The sequence below is a fragment of the Stegostoma tigrinum genome, chromosome 22, assembly GCF_030684315.1.
Source record: "Stegostoma tigrinum isolate sSteTig4 chromosome 22, sSteTig4.hap1, whole genome shotgun sequence".
In the NCBI taxonomy this organism is placed as follows: Eukaryota; Metazoa; Chordata; class Chondrichthyes; order Orectolobiformes; family Stegostomatidae; genus Stegostoma; species Stegostoma tigrinum.
Genome location: NC_081375.1, coordinates 21,801,090 through 21,825,780, shown reverse-complemented (window position 1 = coordinate 21,825,780; position 24,691 = coordinate 21,801,090). Strand labels below are relative to the sequence as shown.

The 24,691-nt window shown below is 41.4% G+C and overlaps 2 protein-coding genes across 7 annotated transcripts in view; one reads left to right on the top strand and one right to left on the bottom strand.

The window, feature by feature from the left end:
• arsg (arylsulfatase G) overlaps window positions 1-14,989 on the top strand; it is a 129,661-nt gene extending 114,672 nt beyond the window's left edge. Inside the window, exon 13 of one of the 2 annotated variants that reach the window (XM_059653691.1) lies at window positions 14,776-14,989. In XM_059653691.1, coding sequence (XP_059509674.1) covers window positions 14,776-14,843 — 68 coding nt within the window. In that variant the 3' untranslated portion in view covers window positions 14,844-14,989. Of the gene's footprint in view, window positions 1-12,779; window positions 12,880-14,775 lie in introns of those variants that run through there. The other variant, XM_059653692.1, reaches the window with a different exon arrangement.
• wipi1 (WD repeat domain, phosphoinositide interacting 1) overlaps window positions 13,197-24,691 on the bottom strand; it is a 103,994-nt gene continuing 92,499 nt past the window's right edge. For 2 of the 5 annotated variants that reach the window (XM_048554856.2, XM_048554858.2), the window contains one exon: window positions 13,197-13,789. In XM_048554856.2, the coding sequence (XP_048410813.1) occupies window positions 13,742-13,789 (48 nt within the window). In that variant the 3' untranslated portion in view covers window positions 13,197-13,741. The remainder of the gene's footprint in view (window positions 13,790-24,691) is intronic. The other 3 variants (XM_048554860.2, XM_048554855.2, XR_007249851.1) reach the window with 2 other exon arrangements.

The following is a 24,691-nucleotide window of genomic DNA, read 5'->3' as shown; positions in this document are numbered from 1 at the left end:
TGCGCCCGCTCCCTGTTCCTCGCCTCGCTATCTCGTGGCACCGGTAGTAAACTAGAGAACACTACTCTGTTCGTCCTGCTTTGCAGCTTCCATCCTAACTCCGTGAAATAACTTTTTATATCCTCAATCCTATTTCTGGCTATAGCAAGAGGATATATTCACATCTTAGTCTCCATGTAATAATGTACAAAAGTATGCCCATTTTAGCTTCCTTTTCCATTTACACATGTTGGCACATTCCCCCTTGACTCTGGACTGTACCTTTAAAAACAGATTACATTTTGTGAATGTTGTATTACATATGCAAATTTTTGCACTCAAGCTTTTTTTATATACTTGTTCTCTTCTGTACAATCAGATGAGGCAAGGTACAGTGCTATTGTTGCTGGAGTAGTAATTCAGAAGCCAAGGTAGTATCATGGGAACCGAAGTTTGAATTCCATCATGGTAGTTCATGAAATTTGATTTTTAAAAAAGCATCTAAAATTAAAATTTTAATCATGACCATGAAACAACTGTCGTAAAAACTTATTGCATTCACTGATGTCCTTCAGGAAAGGAATACTATTGTTTGGTCTTCATGTGATTCCAGACCCCAAGCAATGTTGTTGACTTTTATTGCCCTCTGAAATAATTTGCAAAGCCATTAAAATGTGCCAAACCACTAAATTGGATCTGAAAAAGGGAATGGAATTGGACACACAATCTGGCATTATCCTAGGCATTGGAAATTACAACAGAAACCTTGCCTGTGAAAAGCCCTCCTTTCCAGTATCTGGGTGCTAATGACCAAATTGGGAGAGCTGTCTTATAGACATGCAATAGACTAGCATAATCATGCTTACAGTATTATTTCTCCCAAAGTACCAGACAACACCATCACCAACCTTTGGTATGTCTATCCCACTGATAGGACCTACTTGCCAGAGAGTGTGGTCATGTACAAGCAACAGAGAGTTGCTTAAGGAGTTCACAACTCCATGAAATCTCATGGCATCAAGTCAAACACAACCAGGAAAACTCCTATTGATTACCATAAATCCCACCTCCTCAGCTTATGAATCAGTGTTCCTCCATGTTGAACACCAGCGAATGGCAAGAACCCAGAATGTACTCTGGGGACTTCAGTGTCCACTCCCAATAGTGGCATGGCAACACCACTAAGTCCTAAAAGACATTGTTGCAAAACTGTAATGTAGCAGGTGATAGGGGTACCAATAAGAAGGACAAATATACGTGACTTCATCCTTATCAATCTACCAGCAGCAGATGCATCTATCCATGACCATATCAGTAGGAGACTCTTCATGGAGATAAAGTCCTGCCTTGACAATGAGGATACCCTCCATCATGCTGTGTGACACCTTCACCGTGCTAAGTGGAGTAGACTTTGAACAGATCTAGCAACCTGAGACTGGTCATCCATGGCTTGCTATGGGCCGGTGACTGCTGTATTGAAACACAATGATACTCACAGCACAATCTGCAATTTCATGGCCCACATATTCCCCAGTGTACCATTAACATCAAGGCAGGGGATTAACTCTGGTTTAACGAAAAGTGCAAAGGACATGCCAGGAACAACACCAGGCTTATCTAAAAATGAAATGTTAATCTGGTGAAGCTACAAGAAGGGGCTACTATTGTGTTAAACAACAAAAGAAGCAAGTGAAAGATAGGACTAAGTTATTCTACGGCCAACAGATCTAAGTTCTGCATCTTACCATATCCAATCATGAATTGGTTGTGGAAATTAAACAACTTTATCCACAATGTGGAAGTGCTGGTTTTGGACTGGGGTGGATGAAGTCAGAAATCACACAACAGCAGGTTATAGTCCAATAGGTTTATTTGAAAACAGAAGCTTTCTGAGCCTTGCTCCATCTTCAGGTGTTGGTGAGAGGGGTAGTATCAGAGACAAAATTTATAAGTAAGAGAGCAAAGTGTCACACACTTAGAACATAGAACATAGAAAAGTACAGCACAGTACAGGCCCTTCGGCCCACAATGTTGTGCCGTGGAATAATCCTAATCCAAAAATAAAATAACCTAACCTACATTTCCCTCAATTCACTGCTGTCCATGCGCATGTCCAGCAGTCGCTTAAATGTGACTAATTGACTCCGCTTCCACGACTACCACTGGTAAACTATTCCATGCGCTCACAACTCTCTGAGTGAAGAACCTCCCTCTGACGTCTCCTCTATACCTTCCTCCTAACACCTTTAAAACTATGACCCCTCGTGGCAGTCAGTCCTGCCCTGGGGGAAAGTCTCTGGCTATCGACTCTATCCATGCCTCTCGTTACCTTGTACAGCTCGATCAGGTCACCTCTCTTCCTCCTTCTCTCCAGAGAGAAAAGTCCGAGCTCAGTCAACCTCTCCTCGTAAGACAAGCCCTCCAGTCCAGGCAGCATCCTGGTAAACCTCCTTTGCACCCTCTCCAAAGCCTCCACATCTTTCCTATAATAGGACGACCAGAACTGGGCACAATATTCCAAGTTGTTTTGTCAGTGTAAGGAAGAGGTGACATTTTAGGTCAGACAATCTATATTACGTGCCAAATCGATTTGTGTTTTTATTTGAAGTCAGACCGGTTTTATTTCTAAAGTAGGAATTTATAAAATGGCTGACCGTCTATAAATTGTGTGCTTTTTGAACAGAATATAATGTATCTGCAAATAGAAATTCACCCCATAGCTTTAAGTGTGCATGTGAGAGGGAGATGGAGAGAGAGAGAGAATGTGTTTCTGTGAGGAGGGGAGAGAGAAAGTGTGTGTGTGAGGGCAGGAGGAGAGAGTGAATGTGTGTGTGTGTGTGTGTGTGTGTGTGTGTGTATGTGAGAGGAGAGAAAGTGTGTGTGGGGGGAGGTAGAGATTGAGTGTGTGTTGTGTGTGAGGGGGAGAGAGTAACGTGTGTGAGGGTAGGAGGAGAGAGAGTGAGTGTGTGTGTGTGGGGAGAGAGATTGAGTGTGTTTTGTATGTGAGGGGGAAAGTGTGTGTGTATGAGGGGGGAGAGAGAGAGTGTATGTGTGTGTTCTGTGTGAGGGGCGAGAGAGGGAGTGTGTGGGTGGGGGAAGCTGGTGTTGGGGGAGGACAGAGAGAGAGAAAATGTGTGTAAGAGAGAGATTGTATGTGTGAGGAAGGGAGTGTGTATGTGTTTGTGTGTGGAAGGGAGAGAGAGAAACTGTGTGTGTGAGGGAGAGAATGTGTGTGCTTGAGAGAAAGTGTGTCTATGAGAGAGGATCTGTGTGTGTGTGAGAGAGAGAGAGAGAGAGAGAGTGTATAGTGTGTTGGGGTCACCTGTAGTGCAACATGAACCCAAGATTCCAGTTGAGGCTACCCTCATGAGGACCAAACTTGGCTATCAGCCTCTGCTTGGTGACTCTGTTGTGTATACTGAAGTCCACCTTGGGGAACATCTACACTTTCTCTCTCTCTATCCTCTGCCACACCCCCCCCCCCCCACCCCCACCCCAACATTCACACACACACATTCTCTCTCTCCCCCACTCGCACACACATGTAAATCTATGGGTGAATTTGTATTTGCAGATACATTCTATTTTGTTCGAAAAACACACAATTTATAGACAATCAGTCAATGTGGCATTTTATAAATTCCTACTTTAGGAACAAAACTGGTCTGACTTCAAACCAAAACACAAACAAGTCCTCAAACCTAACAGGCATTGTCTGACCTAAAATGTCACCTCTTCCTTACATTGATAAATGCTTGAGTTCTCTCAGGACAGTGAATTGAAAGAAATTTGGGGATTTACATACACCTGTTAATCAATTAAAACCTAACTGATTCAAGATTTAACAGCATCTTAGGTTTGTTTAAAACACCCTCATTAGTGGTATGGCACTTTGATCTTTCACTTGTAAATTCTGTGTTTGATACTACATATCTCATCAACACCTGAAGAAGGAGCGAAACTCCGAAAGCTTGTGTTTACAACTAAGCCTATTGGACTATAACCTGGTGTCGTGCGAGTTCTAATTTTATCCACAATATCATCATCTACCTGACCATGTGGAAAATTGCCCAGGTATATCCTGTCATCAAAAAGCAGGACAAGTCCAACCTGGCCAATTATAGCCCCACCAGTCTACTCTTAATCAGCAGTAAAACAATGGAAGGTGTCATTATCAGTGATATCAAGCAGCACTTGTTCAGCAATAACCTGCTAACTGATATTCAGTTTGGATTCTGCCCGGGCATTCAGCTCCTGACCTAATTACAGCCTTGCTTCAAACATGGACAAAGGAGCTGAATTCCAGAGGTGAGGTAACTTTATCATCAAAGCCGCCTTTGACAAAGTGTGGAAAAATGAATTCTAGCAAACTAGTATCAATGGATTTTGGATGGCAAACTCTCCACTGTTTGGAGTCTTGCCTGGCACAAAGGAAGTTGATTGCGGTTTTTGGAGACCAGTTATCTCAGCTCCATAACATCTTTGCACGAGTTCCTCAGAGTAGTTTCCAAGGTCCAACCATCTTCAGCTGCTTCATCAATGACCTTTGCTCCAACACTGAGCATGTTCTCTGATGAGTATACAATGTTCAGCACCATTCACAACTCCTCAGATACTGAAGCAATCTATGTTCAAATGCAATAAAACTTTGAAAATATCCAGATTTGGGCTGATAATTAGCCAGTAACATTCATGCCTATAAATACCAGGCAGTGGCCATCTCCAACATTATCTGTTCACATTCAAAGGCATTATCATTGCTGAATACCCCACCTTAAACATCCTGGGGCTTACTATTGACCAGAAACGGAAATGTACTAACCATTTAAATACTACAAAAGCAGGCCAGAGTCAAGAAACCTGAGTAACTCACCTCTGACTTGCCAAAGCCTGTTCACGATCTATAAGGCCCAGATCACAAGTGTGTGTAGTGCTGTTGACCAGTTGCCTGGTTGAGTGCAGCTCAAAGTCAAGAAGCTTGACGAGATCGAGGACAATGCAGTCCACTTGATTAGCACCACATTCATTCTTTTCACCACTGAAGCAGTAGTGTGTACCATTTACAAAATGCACTGAAGAAGTTCACAGGCTCCTTAGCACCTTCCAAAACCATGACCAGAACCATTTAGAAGGACAAGGGCAGCCAATACAAGTGAACACCATCACCTGCAAGTTTCCCTCCAAGCTACTCATATATATTATATCGCTGTTCCTTCAGTGTCACTGGGTCAAAATTCTGGAACTCCCTCCCTAATAGCACTTTTGGAGAACTACGCCAAATGAACTGGGGTTCAACTTGAAATAAGCACAATTGCTGACGCAGCAAACAATGCTCACATCCTAGTGAAGAACAAATGAATCCATTATCTAATCTGCATCTTTATTCATCGCTAACATTCAGAACTTTGTAGAAATTGCAACTCAGCAAAGGCCATTTAGCCCAGCCAGTTTATGTTGGTGATTCAGCTTTGAATTTAGCAGAAGACCTAACCTAATGATCTTGCATGTTGCCATATCTGATTTATTTCCTGTTTACCAGTTAACCAGCCCATGGTTAATAATAGACTGTTTGTCACAACTTATCAATTAGTCTCAGAGGTAAGTATGTGTGATGCCATCCAAATATGAAAAAACAGTATATTGCTGCAGCGCTGCATAACAACTTGCAGAAACAAAAGGACATTGCAAGATATTAAAACAACATCATTAAGCACATTTATTTATCTATTAATACTGGCCCCCAAATCCCAAAGGCTGTGATCTTGGTGATTGCTTCTGCAGCAATGTAATCAAGTAATTATGACCTGCATGTATGAGTCAGTTAATATGTTTTCTCCATATTGAGAAAACATAGAATGATAATGACAGGCATTCTGCATATGCTTTGTATGTCATAAACTGCAATGAATTGTTTGTTGTTATACATGGGCATGTTTATCTGTACACCGTGGTGACAAGTTTTCCTGTACGGGCTGCCCAAAACTAATCCCCATCAGAGTTAGCAAGTAGTCAGCCAGCACCTAATTTATTCATGACCATGTCACTGTGCAAATGTTACTGTGGCACTCCAATGTCCAACTGCTCCAACTTCCTTATGGGAGAATTTGCATATGGTCAAATATTCTTTTTCTTCATTTAAGAGAAATGAGCATCATTGGCTGGGCCAGCATTTGTTGTCCATCCGTAATTGAACAGTGGGGCGTCAACAGTCAACCACATTGCTATGGGTCTGGAGTCACATGTAGGCCACGCTAGTTGAATACAGCAGACTTGCTTCCTTCAAGAGCATTAATGAACCAGATAACTTTTTACAACGATCAGTAGATGCATGGTTGCCATCAGACTAGCTTTACATTCCAGATTTTTAAGGAATTCAGGTTTCACCATATGTCATGGTGATATTCAAACCCATGTTGCCAGAACATTATCCTCAGGCTCTGGATCACTGATCCAGGGACATTATCACTGTGCCACAACGTCCTACATCTTGTTCCTCCTTATCTAACCCCTTCAAGCCCCATGACTTTTCAAGATCCCTCAACTCTTCCAATTATAGCCACTTTGATTTTGATGTTCCACACTGAAAGCTAGTGTTCCAGAATTCCCTCCATCGTCTTCTCTTACTCTTGACATCTCTTTCCTCCTTTACAATGCTGCTTGAAATCTACCTCTTTAGCCAAGATTTTGTAATGTGTCCTTGTTTCTTCTTATGTTGGCCAAAGTTAAACTTGGTTTCAAATGCTCCTTTGAAGTGCCTTGAGTTACTTTATTATGATAACATGCTAATAAATGCATGTTGTTGATAAGAGCCTTAAAATTGAATAAACATCCCAAAAATCACACTGCAATCATGCAATTGAGTGATGGAAATGTAGACTGAGTGACAAAATGTATGGCATGATTCCTTATGGAAAGCTCATTGCACAAACTAACAAAAGACAAACTATAGATCCACAGAATGTGATGATGAGAAAGCACATTCTGTTCGATGATCAAGCGATTTTGTGTCAATAATTGGGCAACTAAAATGTAACTCCTAACATTGATCTGGATAAGATGTATATCAAGGCTTTCCAGTGTAGCAAATGTTTTATTAAATGGCATCTATGGGACCAGGAGTGTGCCAGTTGATCAAATATTCCTTTTGATCATGAAGTCCACATAATCAATGTAAAAACACACCACTAAGTAATACAAATGTAATGCAGAGAGTATATTCACATAGCTGTTATACTTTATTTACAGAATAAATCACTTAAATAATAAGACTTATTGGCAGAGAACATTCTCACTCGCACCCTCTACTGACGACTTGGACATCACAGAGTTTGCGATAATATGGTAATCTTGTGGTAATTCATGAATATAATTTTGCTGGTTTATCAAGAGCTCCAGTTCAAACAAAGTTTGCTGTACTTACACAGAAACATAAAAACGTGGAGCAATAGGCCATTTAGTCTGTCACACCTGCTCTGCCTTTTAAGATTATCATGGCTGATCATCTATCTCAATATCATTTTCCCCACTTGCTCTCCACTTGATGCCTTTAATATCCAAAAATATATCTCTTTCTTGATTTTTGTCAGTGATGTAGTCTCCACTGCCCTGTGTGGTACCGAATTCCAAGGTTGATCACCCTTTGAGTGAAGAAATGTTTCTTATCTCTGTTCTAAATGGCACCCCCATGTCCTGCAACTGTAACCCCGGTTCTAGAATCATTAACCAGGCGGAAAAGTCCTCCAGGAATGTAGTCTGTCCAACCCTTTTAGAACTTTATCCCTTTCAATCAGATCCCCTCTCTTTCTTCTGAATTTTATAGAATATAGGCCCAGTCAAACCAATCTGTTCCTGTCTGACAATCCTGCCATCCCCACTATCAGCTTTGTGAACCTTTAGAAGTAGAAGTAGAACATTACAGCACAGTACAGGCCCTTTGGCCCTCGATGTTGTGCCGACCTGTCATACCGATCTCAAGCCCATCTAACCTACACTATTCCATGTACGTCCATATGCTTATCCAATGACAACTTAAATGTACCTAAAGTTGGCGAATCTACTACCTTTGCAGGCAAAGCGTTCCATTCCCTTACTACTCTCTGAGTAAAGAAACTACCTCTGACATCTGTCCTATATCTACCACCCCTCAATTTAAAGCTGTGCCCCCTCGTGCTCGCCGTCACCATCCTAGTAAAAAGGCTCTCCCTATCCACCCTATCTAACCGTCTGATTATTTTATATGTTTCTATTAAGTCACCTCTCAACCTTCTTCTCTCCAATGAAAACAGCCTCAAGTCCCTCAGCCTTTCCTCATAAGACCTTCCCTCCATACCAGGCAACATACTAGTAAATCTCCTCTGCACCCTTTCCAAAGCTTCCACATCCTTCTTATAATGCAGTGACCAGAACTATATGCAATACTCCAAATGCAGCCACACCAGAGTTTTGTACAGCTTCACCATAACCTCTTGGTTCCGGAACTCGATCCCTCTATTAATAAAAGCTAAAACACTGTATGCCTTCTTAACAGCCCTGTCAACCTGGGTGGCAATTTTCAAGGATCTGTGTACATGGACGCCGAGATCTCTCTGCTCATCTACACTACTAAGAATCTTACCATTAGCCCTGTACTTTGCCTTCTGGTTACTCCTACCAAAGTGCATCACCTCACACTTGTCCGCATTAAACTCCATTTGCCACCTCTCAGCCCAGCTCTGCAGCTTATCTATGTCTCTTTGCAACCTACAGCATCCTTTGTCACTATCCACAACTACACCGACCTTAGTGTCGTCTGCAAATTTACTAACCCATCCTTCTACGCCCTCATCCAGGTCATTTATAAAAATGACAAACAGCAGTGGACCCAACACCGACCCTTGCAGTACACCACTAGTAATTGATCTCCAGGATGAACATTTCCCATCAACTACCACCCTCTGTCTTCTTTCAGCAAGCCAATTTCTGATCCAAACTGCTATATCTCCCACAATCCCATTCCTCCGCATTTTGTACAATAGCCTATTGTGGGGAACCTAATCGAACGCCTTGCTGAAATCCATATACACATCAACCGGTTTACTCTCATCTACCTAAGATAATAAAATGTGAGGCTGGATGAACACAGCAGGCCAAGCAGCAAATTTTGTTATCTTGGATTCTCCAGCATCTGCAGTTCCCATTATCTCTGATACTCTCATCTACCTGTTTGGTCACCTTCTCAAAGAACTCAATAAGGTTTGTGAAGCACGACCTTCCCTTCACAAAACCGTGCTGACTATCCCTAATCAATTTATTCTTTTCTAGATGATTATAAATCGTATCCCTTATAACCTTTTCCAACACTTTACCAACAACTGAGGTAAGGCTCACTGGTCTATAATTACCAGGGTTGTCTCTACTCCCCTTCTTGAACAGGGGAACCACATTTGCTATCCTCCAGTCATCTGGCACTATTCCTGTAGACAATGACGAGTTACAGATCAATGCCAAAGGCTCGGCAATCTCCTCCCTGGCTTCCCAGAGGATCCGAGGATAAATCCCATCCGGCCCAGGAGACTTATCTATCTTTACTGAACTCCTTCTACAGCAGGCATATTCTCTCTGAGGTATGGGGACCAAAGCTCTCTAGAATACTCCAGGCGCAGTCTTACCAATGTTCTACGTGACTGCAATAAGGCATCATAAAGTCGTTGGAGTCATACTGCACATAGGAGGCACCTTGGCCCATTAAGTCAATGCTGACATATTGACACTAAATCATCTTTACTTCTGAACTCAAATCTTATTGCTTTGCATACATGCAAAGCAGATGGAAAACAAAATCCTACCTGTCAAACTGCAGACATTATTTCATGTGTCTGCTCATACTTTGTTATAAGACATATTGGATAGTGACCAGGAGAATGTTGGATGAATCTGCACTCACACCCCACCCCCATAACTAACCTAATGATCCAAGACCAATAACCAGGCTTTGTTTGTTATCTCAGCTGAGATCAGTCCTTGTATGGCTTGCTTGACCAGGAGACTTGAAAACATTTTCTAAGGCAATTATCAGAACTGGCTGGGCAATTTCACTCATACTTCTGTTTAGAAGTTCAAATAAAAACAAAAGCTGAATTGCACATCACCCTTAAAATACTTCAGATAGCTGCAACAAAATGATAGAAGTTTTCAACCTGTACCATCTTATTTGGTGCTACTGCAAAGTGCTTGTGGTTTGTTTTTTTAAAAATGTACTATCGAAACAGCAAATGCTTATAGATAACAAAGTGTGAATCTGGATGAACACAGCAGGTCAAGCAACATCTCAGGAGCACAAAAGCTGACATTTCAGGCCTTATAGAGACATATATATATATATATATATTCACTAAAACTCAAATAATGTAGGAATACTATGAAGATTTATTTATGGAAATTTTATTTATCATGACTTTACACATGAACATACAAATTAGAAGCCGAAATAGGCCACTCTGCCCTTCAAGCTTACTCTACCATTCAATGGCTGTTCGGTTCATGTTCCAAATTCCAGACTTCCACCAATTCTTGACATTTGATGTCCTGCCCAACAAGAATTCACTGACCTCCACCTTACAAATAAATAACTGTGCCTCAACTACCTTCTGAGGCAAAATGTTCCAATCTAGTCCACCTATCAGAGAGAGAGAGAGAGAAAAAAAATCACCTCGCCTTCATCCTAAGAAAGAGAAATAGTTCCTGATTTTAAAACAGTTCTGGACTGATGCACAGGAGTAAACATCCTTTCCACATTTGTCTTGACAAGACCATTCATACCATATACTTTTGAGAACAAACACAGCTCATCCAATCTTTCACTATAAGACAACCCACTCGTTCCAGACAGGAATCTAGTAAATCTCCTCCGAATCATCTCCAACACGTTTACATCCTTTCTCAAATAAGGAGACTGAAATATCATAGAGCATCCAAGATGTGGTCTCACTATTGCTGTATGACCAGTCTTCGAAACTCCAAATTTTATTTATTTTTATCATTCTCACTAAATTATGTTCAGTGTTTTCAGAAAATGCAAAGTAGGTTATAAAGATGTCACCAAACGGAGCGTCATTTAGGTGCAGTTTCTTCAAACGCAGCATGTCTATATCAATGGAATGATTAACTGGAGCTGTTCTTATGATCATGGATATTTTCCAGTTGTAAAGATTTATAATTGCCTCATCAAAACAGACTCGCAATAAAAAGACCATTTAAATCTCCCTCTATAATTCGAGGGGAGATTTCGAAGGAGCATGATTGACCACATAAAAGGCAGAAGAATGGGATGTGCCATGGTTATTTACAATCATGGAGGATGTCATCTGTGACTTTGATGAGGGCCATTTTTTGGTCCTGTGACCGCATTGGAAAACTAGAGAAATCTGAACAAATTCAAGGACTTTAAAGCTGGGGGCAGTCCATTTCTAAGGACAGAGAGGTCAAAAGAAGCTTTTCAGAGGATAATGTAAACGGTTTTGAAAACTGACAATACCTAAGGAAGACAACATGTTTACAATATCAGCTAGTTTGTCAGCCTAAACCAGAACATTTTGCACAAATGAATCATGAGTGAAAACAAAATTTCAGTGTCCATGACAGCATAAATACACAAATGATCTAAACACCACATGTAACATTGGTGCTCATTAAATTCTGTTCATCACAGCTACATTCTAAAATGAAAACAATGCAGTTTAATTTCCTCTAATGCTAGAGGCAAATTGATGTTGCAAAATATTTCTAAGAAGTTGTTGTTAAACGTTGAATCAGAAGTGCATCCCTCCACTTGCAATATGGCATTCTCTCCCATCATACCTTACTCTGCCACATTACCAGCATTTCTACCTTTCATCCAACAGCAATGGGTTGGGAAAATTCACTTCAACGCTTCTATTCATGGGAATTAATGGTTATTAAGAAAGTCACCAAGAAATTAAACAGGCTGTCCAGAAGAAATGTCCCTCCACATGTGGTCATCACACAGAATAGTTGAGGTGTAAAACATTAATTTCAGTTATGAGAGAACTTGGATAGCATATGAAGGAGGGGAGAATGGAGATGAGGCAGATTGAGAGAAGGTCCGTATAAAAGGTGAAGTCTCCATAATCTTGCTGTCTCACAGAGAGATGATTGGAGGTGGTTTAACCCGAGAGTCACCTACACATGAGGTGAGGGGAGAGGCTGAGGACAGTCCATAATGGTAACCTCTGCTGGTGCAGAAATTGAACCCAAATTATTGGCATCATTCTGCAGCCGGCTGAACTAACCAACCAGGTTAGGTACAGAATGTGAACACTAGCAAAGCTGGTGACTTGACTCTCTGTTGGATATCCTGTGAAAGGAACTATTCAATATGTTCCAAGCATTAACAGTAGAGCAGTTGCCCATTGATGTCAGTGCAAAAAGAAATCAGCTAGGTGTAATGCGTAAAATAGGCAACTGATTCACTACTGCTCATTGAGCTGTGGCTATAGCTAAATTTATCCTATTCTGATCATCTGAAGGATGAAAGTGGGGAAGTGGGGTAATGCAAATTTCAAAATCAGAGAAGTGTTACAAGGCAGAAGGAGGCTATTCAGCCCATTGTGCCTGCACTGGCTCATTAAATGAGCATCATTACTGAGTGCCAATCTCCTGTTTCTTCCCTATAAACCCGTGCACATTAATTTCCCCCAAATAATCCTCCAATGCCCTCCTGAATGTCTCAGTTGAATCTGCCTTCATAACCCTTGAGGCAGTGTATTCCATACCGTGTTTGCTCTGTGATTTTTTTTTCTCAGATTTTTTGCAAAAGAAGCAAGGGTGATGTATCAGAGATAGTGAGAACTGCCAATGTTGGAATCAGAGATAACACAGCGTGGAGCGGGAGGAACACAGCAGGCCAGGCAGCATTAGAGGAGCAGCAAAGCTGACGTTTCGGATCAGGCCATCCTGGTTTACAATATTATTACATCTTATGTTTCATTTGTTAGTTAACTACATTTTCCATACATTTGTATATTGATATTTTTCAGTTCCCTGTGACTAAATTGAATGTGTTACAGACACAATGCTCTGAAACTGTAGTTCCACTTGGTTGCTGTGGCTACAATAGATACAAAACATACATTGCAGAAAATATTTATTGACATCTGAAATGTAAACATTTATAAAGCATATTATTTAAAGCTAATTAAATAATTTCAGACACCATATATTGCAACATTTTATTTCCATTGCTACATTATTTGATGAACATTACAATTTTGTGCAATTTCATTCAAAACACTCTGACATTAAAATATTTGGAAAAGGCACTTCAGACAGCCTGCTTAGATGAGGACGTTGCTTGAGGTGATAAACTGGTATATTTATATATGTTTAAGATATACATATAAAATAATAAAATACATGTTGGACAACATTTTCAAGAGTAAATAATATATAATAAAACCTTTCAAAGTAATAGGATTAAATATTCATATTAAGAAAATTATTAATATTTCTATTAAATGTGGCATTGTTAATTTGATTAGTTTTGTCATGTATTTTTCCTTACAACATATTCATTTTGGTTCCGTGAAGACAACTACAGTTGGTGGCAGACAAACAAGGCTGATTACTGGGGATTTGTTTTAAAATGCCTTTTGTGAATTATAATTACTCCATCTCATGCGTACCGATTTCAGACCCTCTGTTCTTCAAATCGTGGTGTCTACAATCACTATCTTCACTCACGAGCCTAATCCTGTTTCTTTCAGTCTCACAACTTCTTCTTCTTTTCACTGTGGCTTCCTCGGCATGAATAAATCTACCAAAACCAAAACAAATCCTTAATTTCTAGAAGGGAATGACAAGATGTGTTAGAACAGGTTGTTGCACATGCACAGTAGAAGGCTACAGCATGCACTGTGCCCTGTGGTATTCGTTCATTAGGGGGTGAAAATTCTTCTCTTGCCATTTTATCACACAAGTTAACGCACTTGTGCAGAACAATTTTGTGAAACATCATATGGAAATTTGACATCAATGTGTTAAACTAATGTGCTAAAAATGGAACGCAGGAGTACTGGAATGTCCTGCTATTTGGGCTTATTACCAATGTCACAGATAAGGAAGGCCATTTTCTTCTTCCCTAAAGGGCATAAGTGAACCAGATGGGCTTTTCCGATAATCAATTCATGGTCATAATTAGACTATTACTTCTGGGTATTTACTGAATTCAAATTCTACTATCTGACGGGATTAGAATCTGGGTCCCCAGAACATTAGCCAGGGCTGTGGATTAACAGTGTAGTGATAATTCTCCTTTATTCACTAACCGGATAAGGGTGTCACTGGCCAGGCAGCATTTATTGCTCATTCCTAATTGCCCAGAGGGCAGTTAAGAGTCAACCATTTTACTGTGGGTCTGGAGTCACATGTAGGCCAAACCAGGTAAGGATGGCAGTTTCCTTCCCTAAAGGACATGAGTGAATCAGGTGGGTTTTTCGGACACTCAACATAGGATTCATTGTCATCATTAGATTCTTAATTCCACATACTTTTATTGGATTCACATTCCACCATCTGCCATGGCATTCAAAGCTGGGTCCCCGGAATGTTATCTGGGTCTCTGGATTAACAGTCCAATGATAATACCACTAGGCCACATCCTCTCCAAAGTAATGTCTGTGATATAATTCACTAAGAATGGATCTGTACCTATTAAATATTGCTCAATGAACCGCAGTGGGTGATATAATCTATGATGCTTTCAAGAAAAAGTAATTATTTTTCAATCATCTGTATCCATAGAACCAATGGAGTATGACTGTGAATATCTGGTGGCATACTGCATTACAATATTAATGCATAGAACTTGAAATGATGTCACACATTTATTACAACTGAGCTTCTGATTATCAGCTGCACCTCTAAAGGAAAGCACCAAGCAAAAGACAACTCCCCAAAGAATTTAAGAGCAAGGATTTTTCTGAGCTGACCCAAGACATCTTATAATAGGTATAGTATGCTACAAAACTCAGACCTGGGGAGCTAGCCACCCAACTGTGGTCACAAATGTACAATGTAAATGACTGATCTAGACAAGATGTGGCAAAACAGTGAAGGAAAGTTTTGTTGACGATTAATAGCGAGTCATTGTCATTCTTTCACAGTTAAAACCTCACATAACCATGAAAATTTTTGTTGCTAATTGCTTACTGCTAATGTGAACTAAAACACTGATGGTTCGTGCAAGTTCCTTGTTCAAACAAAATAGCATTTATCCAAATTATGATGAATGTCATACAAAACTGATTAAATGAATAAGTGAAGTGAAAATGCTCTGTTCACATTTCAAGTCTCAGGCCTTGCGTTCCAAAGAAAGGTCAAGTCCTGAGCAGTAACTGTGCATAGAAAGTTGCGGGCCTATCTGGAGCTTACAGAAGGACAGGTGCAGGAACACAATTGGGCAAGAGGCAAAAAACTCCATTTCTTCATGATATGTTAAAGTTTCACCATTAAGTCTCAGAACCTTCCAGGTGGGTCAGTTTCCGGACCTCCTTCGTAGAATCGTAGAATCCCTATAGAGTGGCAGCAAGCCATTCGGCCCATTGAGTCCACACAGAGCATCCCATCCAGACCCATTGCCTACCCTATCCCTGTAACCTTGCATTTCCCATGGTTAATCCACCTAGCCTGCCCATCCCTGGACACAATGGGGTAATTTAGCATGGCTAATCCATCTAACCTGCACATCTTGAACTGTGGGAGAAAACCAGAACACCTGGAGGAAACCCATGCAGAGAATTTGCATGCTCCGCACAAATACACAGTTAGCTGAGGATGGAATTGAACCCAGGTCCTTGGTGCTGTGAAGCAGCACCATTAACCACTGAGCCAATGGTAATCTGTTTTGCATTCATTATCATTGTCATGAATACTTAATAATACCCTAGTGCTCTGAAATTACATTCACAGGCACAACACTTAATCAAAGACAGGAAACCTATGTGTTTGCAAACCTGGTTATATATAGTACCGTATGTGCTTGAAGGGCTAGATTTCTTCCTCCAAGCTCCAGTGAGTACAACCTTCTTCACAGACTCAGTTCCTTCAGAAATAAACCACTTCATGGCGTAAGGAGTGAAGTTTGATCAGGTCAACTGGCTTATGAGAAGTCTTAGTCCTTTGTAGTTTATCTTCTTATAGTTAAATGTTACACTACTAGGCGTGAATGCTGACCATGTCATTCCTCATTTGCCTAAAGAAGACAGCCACACCGACTGATTCCATAAAACCTAACCAGTAAAGGCAAGGTCGGGGGGGTGGGGGGGGCATCATTATCTAAGGGGTTTAGAAGAAAACTGAATAGAGTGGTGGGCTGATGGAAGAAAGGTAGGGAATAGCCATAGAAAAACCAAAAGAACTGTGGATGCTGGAAGTCAGCGACAAAAAAAGACCTTGAACTTCCAGTTGCCTGCCATTTCAAAACACCACCCTGATACCTGGCAAACATCTCTGTCTCAGACTTGCTGCAGTGTTCCAGCAAAGCCCAGCAAAAGCTGGGAGAATAGCACCTCATTTTCCACTTGGGAACCCTGCAACCTTCTGGACTCAACATTGAGTTCAACAATTTTAGGGCTTAAGGCACCTTCTCCCATGTCCTTACCCGAAGCACAATACACCAGACCTTGTTTTCACATAGTCCGCTATTACGCACAACTCACTGTTAGCCATTAATAATCCACATTAGTGGATTAGTGGATCCACATTCAATCTCCCATGCTGACCAATTTTCTACTCCTTTGCCTGTCTAACTGTTCTCCTCACTCTTTGGGCTCTATCTCTATCTATCATTTACTCCTTAGCCCCTTCTCCCACCCTATCATTTACACAAAAAAGAACATTTTCCTAGCTGCCATCATTTATGAGGAAGGGTCACTGGACCCGAAATGTTAACTCTGATTTCTCTTCACAGACACCTCCAGACCTGCTGAGCTTTTCCGCCAATTTCTGTTTTTATTAGGAATGGCAATGCTTGTTTGACTCAAAGCTTTATTTGCAAGGGGCATCCAGTCACTGAACTATGTAGCTCCACTTCTACAGTGGAGGACAATAATGAATCAGAGTCTCAGTACTTTTCAAACTGCTGCATAGGATACACATGTGAGCACTGTCCCTCAAGATAGTCCAAAAGAAACTCATGAACAATCAAAAATCTTAAACAAATTGGAATAGATTAAAGAAATCTGGTACAAACTGCTTTATTTGCTTCAAGTTTAGAGCTTATACACAAGGTTAATGTCTGTGCATCTGACATTCTCCAGTGTTGTTCCAGCTGCTGTGCCTGGGTGACACCATAACAGCTGCTGCTGAGCTTCAGCAATCCCACTAATGGCTCTGTCACCTTGCAATGGCTGTTGCTGGCGGCGGTTCCCTGTTAGACTTGGGCCTAAAAGGCCCTGTCCTTCTGCAGTCTCCTCAGCCTGACGTGATGGAGGGCTCTGGGTGCCTCATGCAGCAATCCCACAACTGTCCTGAGATGACAGTCCCTGGCACCTTTGCCTCCTTCTTCTTGTTGGTGCACAATTGCACCCATCTCACCCCTTGAGGTGATGGAGCACCTGGAGGGAGGTCAAGGTTTCTCAGTCCCCAGCTAGTGAATGAAAGCATCCAACCACATGGAATATCTGGTAGATCCCAACTCTTCTGCTGGGTCTGCATCTCCGGGGCGTCCACCACCCAGTTCACTGGAGTTTACATGCTGGAGGCAGGTCTTGGTGGACTCCTCTGCCTCTCCTACTTCTCTACTCCAGTCCGCACATGATAGCTGGTCTACCTACCAGATGCTTTCCTCTGCATCTCCACCATTACTGATAATGACAGAGCCCAGAGGCTTATCATCATTGTGTGTGTGTGTGTGTGTGTGTGTGTGCTGCTGCTGTTCTCCAGCTATCATTCAACTGTCCCTCCTCCAAGCTGCAGGCTCATATCAGTGCTATGCTAACCAGAATGTGACACCAAGCCTAATCTAGATACTTGAGCAATGGAGAGGTGCAGCCTGTGTGCGCTGGTAGACAGGGGGTGGAAGGTGCCTCTTCTGAGATTCCCAGCTGTTCCAGCTCAGAGACAATGATGTGAGGGGCTTCTTGGTTGAGCCTAGGGCTCATGCTATTCTTTGCCCTGGCTTTTGTTTGGTGGTGGGGGAGGGGGAAATGGGGGTAAGGTGGGACCCAGAGACCACCGAGAAAAGCAAACATGTGTTAGTATTATGAGCCGTCACCTTTATTCTTTACTGAGGCGTTGGTGCTTCATGTGCAACTGGGAATCACTGCTGGTGACTTTGAAACTCAGTGTTATGGGCTGTCAGCCAAAATTGCGGTAACAACTGCAAGGCCCTTTTTAAATGTGGCTTTTTATTTTAAAAAAAAGTGGGTGTGGTCCACCTGACTGATTTTGCAGGCTTGAATCCTGTCCTTTTCTCAAATGTCTGGGTTCTCTCAAAACTTCCCGAACAACAATGGGATCACCATGAGATACATGTTTGGGTAGGAATCCAATCTCTTTTTCAGCACAGGCACCATCTCTGTCTGATTGCCACCTCAGCAGCCTACCCTCTAAAGGGGATGAGGAGCTTGATGACAGGTGCGGCCCACTGCCACACTGTCTGCGCACTCCCATTTCATAGTGCATATTCTTCTCCTCCGGAAGAGAACCATTAAGAGACATTAACTAGGGTGCATCAACACTGTGCTAGCATTGATAAAGAACAGGCAGGGATATTGAGCTCTGACTGTCTGCGTACATTGCTAGTAAGAAGAATATGGTATGGGGGGGCATTAGGAATTAATGGTTCTGATTGAAAGGTGGTTCTGCCTCTGAAAGAGGAAATCAGTAAAGCTTCATGTGTTGCATGGGCCTGATATGACTGTAAAGTGTTCAAATTAAAGAAATATTTTGTGTTTGTGACCTTGTGTCATGAAAAGCCTTGATGTAAAGCTCTCAGATGTGTAGGTTCTCCTAGTTGGTAAGCTGGTGGTACGTGAACGGCTGATTGGTCTAACTCCTTTTCATTTTGGCAGATGTCTGAGATGTAATGAAGTGACAAGTCATTGATTACATATAAAGCATGTGCTGGAGATGCTAGGCATCAAACGTCATGTGTGTGACAATCCTGTGCAGCCATAAGCTTAGACTGCTAATTTACATGAAGCAGTTTTTGTTAGATTCAGTTTGTCTTGACAGTTCCACAGGTATTGAGGTCTGTATCTACCTTGATCCAGGCTGCCTTGGTGACTCTGAATAGCCTCTTGTTGCCATCCCTCAGAAACAGTATATTCTCTCAGACATCCTACAGCAGAATCTAGAGAAATGTCACTAACGCAGGGGGTAGCCTTTTAGCGGGTCTCAAATCTTCACCTGCGTGTGGAAAAATGGACGGGCAGAGATTGAGTGATGTTCCTGAGTGGCACAAAAAGTAAAATGCTGTTGGGGGCCTTTTAAATAAGGCATCCTGATGGCATGACCTTAGTGGCCTTCAGAACTTCCTACCTGCCCGCTCATAAAATGTGGCATTTTAACCTGGTTTTCACATATAATGAGCTAAGAATAACACAGCTGCATGTCACCGAAGGGAACTCTGTCCGAGCTTTATGCCCACTCTTTAGATTAAAAAAAGAAAACTCTGCCCTCTCTTTCTTCACCTCTTTTCGCAGTTGGCAGCCCTTTTGAGTATTTGCTCCTTTTTCTGTTTTTTCTTATTTCAGATTGCCAGCTATCACAGTGCTTTGCTTTTGAAAGTATTCTGCATTAAATAAAATATCACACTCTCCAGTATAGTACATTTGACTTTGTAATTCATATTCAAAAATTACATTGATGGCTTGTTTTCTTTATAGTCTTGATGCAACGAGGTCTGATTTCTTCAGTTGGCACATTGGTTCTGTTCTAACCTGTTTAACATAAATGGGCTAATGGCCATAGAGTCATTGAGCACAGAAATGGACCCTTTGGCCTGGGCTGGTTGGACCAATCAAACTAAAGTAATCCCACCTGCCTGCACTTGGCCCATATCCTTCCAAACATTTCCTATTCATGTACTTATCTACATGTCTTTTAAACATTGTAACTACCTGTATTCACCACTTTCTCTGGAAGATCATTCTACATACAAACCACTCTGTAAAAAAATTGCACCTGATGTCTTTTTAAAATCTTTCTCCTATCACCTTAAAAATATGCCACTTAGTCTAGAAATTCCCCATCATAGGGAAAAGACACTTGCCTTTCACATTATTGAAACCCTTCATAATTTTATAAACTTCTATAAGATCACCCCTCAACCTCTTAGGGCCTAGTGAAAGAAGTCCCAGCCTATCTAATCTCTCCTCAAAACCCTCCATTCCCAGCAACATCCTGATAAATCTCTTCTGAACCCTCTCCAGCTTAATAATATCCTTTCTATAACAGGGTGACCAGAACTGGACACAGTACACCAGAAGTAGCCTCAACAACATCTTGTACAATCTCAACACAATGTTCCAACTTCCATACTCAGAGGTCTGAGCAATGAATGCAAGTGTGCTAAATGTCTGCTTAACCATCCTATCTATATGTGATACAAACTTCAAAGAATTATGTATCTGAACCCCTAGAGCTCTCTGCTCTACAACACTACACAAGGCTCTACTTTTAATTGTAATAATAATTTAATAATTAAATAGTATGAAATAATTTTCAAAAAATGGATTAATCAATTCACCAAAAGTGCAAATCAAAATCCAGCATCTTGTTTGCTACATGACATTCTGGTAACACAAAGATATTCCTACTCAAACACTCACATATCTAACAAGATGACTGTCCCATAGGCAGCAGTACAAGTAATAGGTATCTCAAATGAGCCTGAAGAAATTACTCCTTACTGAAGCAAATCACAATTGCCTTGCAAGCATCATGTCATATTTCAACATTTACCCATTAAGAGATTTTAACACTTGATTAAATCAGTCCAAATGCTTCAATGTTCTGTTTTGTGATGCTGTGCCAGTGGAGATATATTTCTTTCTATAGGTACCTATTCATGTGAGAGTTTAAATTACACAGTCAATTCTTAATTTCTTCTACATATTTCAACAGACAAATTATTAGACAAGAAAGGCCTTTGAGAAGGTGAGGTACAGATGATTTACACAACTCCTAGCCTCATGAGTATGCTCAACACTGACTCTCACCCAAACTGAAGGAGAAGTGGGCGGCACGGTGACTCAGTGGTTAGCACTGCAGCCTCACAGCATTAGGGACCTGGGTTCAATTCCAGCCTTGGGTGACTGTCTGTGTGGAGTTTGCACATTCTCCCCGTGTCTGCGTGGGTTTCCTCCGGGTGCTCTGGTTTCCTCCCACAGTCCAAAGATGTGCAGGTTAGGTGGATTGGCCATGCTAAATTGCCTGTAGTGTTCAGGGGTTTGTGGGTTATAGGGGGACAGGTCTGGGTGGGATGCTTCAAGGGGCAGTGTGGACTTGTTAGGCCAAGAGGCCTTGTTTCCACACTGTAGGGAATCTAATCTAATCTAATCTCATCATTGTCTTTCAGTAGGAGTCCAGACCATTGATACAGCCTCACAGAAAGGGGGAAATTAGGGTAAGGAGGGGGATGTGAGCTTGATGAATGATACAGAGATGGGGAAGAATGATACCATGTCAGAATCTAATGGAAGAATAAGAATTTTGAGTCGGAATATCTTGAACCAAAGTGTCAATGTTGATCAGTAAGCCACAGGTGATGGATGAGCAAGGCTTTACATAGGATGATATGGAGAGCATAAGTTTTGACTGAGATGAAGTTTCAAGGGTGAGGAATGGGAGATCAGCTGTGATAAAAGCCTGGATGAAGGTTTCAATGTGAGATAGACTAAGGGAAAGAGGGAGGAGGTTATTATGACAGAAATTGGTGGTCTTGGTGATGAGATCAGAAACCCAATAAAAAAGTAAACATGATTCTGGAATCAACAATATATTCAAGAATTTTGGAGAGTAAATGCAGTTTGGGGGCCTTTCTTCCTTTAAAAGACTTCTTAAAACCCACCTCTTCAATTAAGTTTTTGGTTTTGTGACTGAGCATCTCCCTCAGGACAGCATCATTTTTGATCCATAATGGTCTGATGAAGCATCTTGGCACAATTTATGTTAAAAGTGGAGGCATAATTAGTGTAAGATGTTGTTATGGAGATGGAAGAGTAGTTTTCAAGGTAAGCGAAATGGAGGTTGGGGGTTTGATTATATGTGAATTGATAACATAGGTGTCGGAAGAGACTTGGACAAAACCAGAACAGGGCAAGATACTCACAATGTCACTGAGCATGAGGACGGTCAGGGTGTAGTTGAGTGGGCAGTAGTTTAGTGGGAACATAGTCAAGAGATTAGAATGTGGGCCTCATAATACGCTAATTTTGGAGAGGCTATGGAGGAAATGTGGAAGAAACTAGAGAAAAATGACCTGAAATGGTAGCTTTGCTTTTTTCTCGATAATTGCTCCCAGGCCTGCTGAGGATTTCAAGCTGCAGATTTCTGGAATCCACAGTTTGTTTTTAGGGAAAAAAAAAATCTGGATTCAGGAGGGGTGAACCTGAAGGAAAATGAAGTGCTAATTTGTAAATGTGCAGGCAAGGAAAGAAATGGATAAAGTTTTGATTTGCTTCGAAGTATTGTGTGTTAGAGTATTTCCAACTGCAACCTCACTAATGTGTGATTTTCTCCTCTCTCACACAGAATTTACAGGAAGATGCATTCCGGGTACTTTTACATTTGCTGCTTCTGTACATCTATCTGTCAGCAGCACTAGAAACAAAGTCCCTAGAGTGTCCACGAAAGAGCCAGCCACCCCCACCGCCCCAGCCCCCCAGCCTATTTCTGCATTTCCCATGGCTAACCCACCCAGCTGGCACATCCAAGGACACCAAGGGGTAATTTAGCATGGCCAATCCATCTAATCTGCATACCTTTGGACTACGGAAAGAAACCAGAGCACCCAGAGGAAACTCACGCAGACACAGGGAAAATGTGCAAGCTCCTGAAGACTGGATTCAAACCTGGATCCCTATTGCTGTGAAGCAGCAGCGCTAACCACTGAGCCACTGTGATACTGTAATTCAGTCAAAAACTATTACTGATAGAAATAGTCATCTAGAAAGTATGTGTCATACACATTGCCCAGCACCCACTGAGGGATATTTAAGAAACAATTGGATGGCAGCAGGTGTAACATAGAACAACAAAAACAGAACAAAACTGACCAAACAGAAAAGGATTTTGTCTCCTTATAAAAGAAAATTAAGTTTGGAGCTGGAGAAACACAGCAGGTCATGCAGCATCAGAGGAACAGGAAAGCCAATATTTCAGGTCGGGACCATTTTTCTGAAGAAGGGTCCCAACCCGAAACATCAGCTTTCCTGTTTCTGTGATGCTGCCTGGCCTGTTATGTCCCTCCAGCTCCACACCTTGTTATGTCTATATCCAGCATGTGCAGTTCTAACCATCTCAGTAATTTTCTTTATTAATTCTTTTTGCTGAGCTCACATGCTGAAAGATCCTCTTCATAGAATCATAAAATGATTCAGCACAGAAATAGGTCAAATCATCGTCACTAAGAGGTACTCAGCCTGTCCCATTCCCCTAGCTTTTCCCTGTAGCCCTTCACATTTTTTCACTTTAGACTAATCCCTTTCTGCAATCTACCACGCTAAACATTGCTTCATTATTTTTAATGTTGGAAACCAAACTCAATACCATGCTGCACCCTTTTTTCCTTTTTGGTTCATTGAAGACAGAAATGGCCATAAGCTCTACATCGAGGTTTCATCACTTTTCTGGGACTCTCCTAAACCAGGACCGGTTCCCTATCACAGAGTTGACAATCCCTCAACTGTACATCTTCTCCATGTTACCGGAGTATTTTAGAGAAAATCCCAGTGACAAGTCGGGATTGGCTTTTAAAAAAAAAATCCATATTCCAGAATTGGAGACATAGTTAAGATTCTACTGAGACTTTACAAGGAGCCACATGTTTCTACATTCAACACTCCTGTCTGAAAGTTCCAGCGTTCAGTCATTTGTGAAAAACATTATAAATTTTGGGGATTTTGAGCACTTAAAAATGTTAATGAACTGCTGTAAATTTACTATTGCTGGTGAAAGCAGCAGATTCATGAAGAGTGAGTGAGAGAACAGGGTCAGCATCTTCTTCAAACAGCGTGAGAGTGTGCAATAACAACAGTTTCCTAAAGAAACAAATTGGACAAATGTGAGAAGGACAGTGGCAGCATGAAATAAAACCCAATGGCAGACAGCCCCTTCAATAAGTGTGCAATAACAACAGTTTCCTAAAGAAACAAATTGGACAAATGTGAGAAGGACAGTGGCAGCATGAAATAAAACCCAATGGCAGACAGCCCCTTCAATCTGTTTCCAACAATCAGAGCCAAAGTGCAATGTCACAGAAAACAGATAGGTGATCGTAGGTATTTCTTCTACACCTCTATTGATGAACCAAGTGGTTTAAATCAGGTGATGTTATTGCAGATGAACCGTACAGGTACAAAGTCCACTTTTAAAACAATAGACATGGGCAGGTGATGCGTTGCAACTGTAATATGTGGGAGCTTGTGGATGCTGATGAGATCCACAGTGTCCATGTCTGTGGCTGTTTCTGGCTCCTTGTGGAACTTCAGCT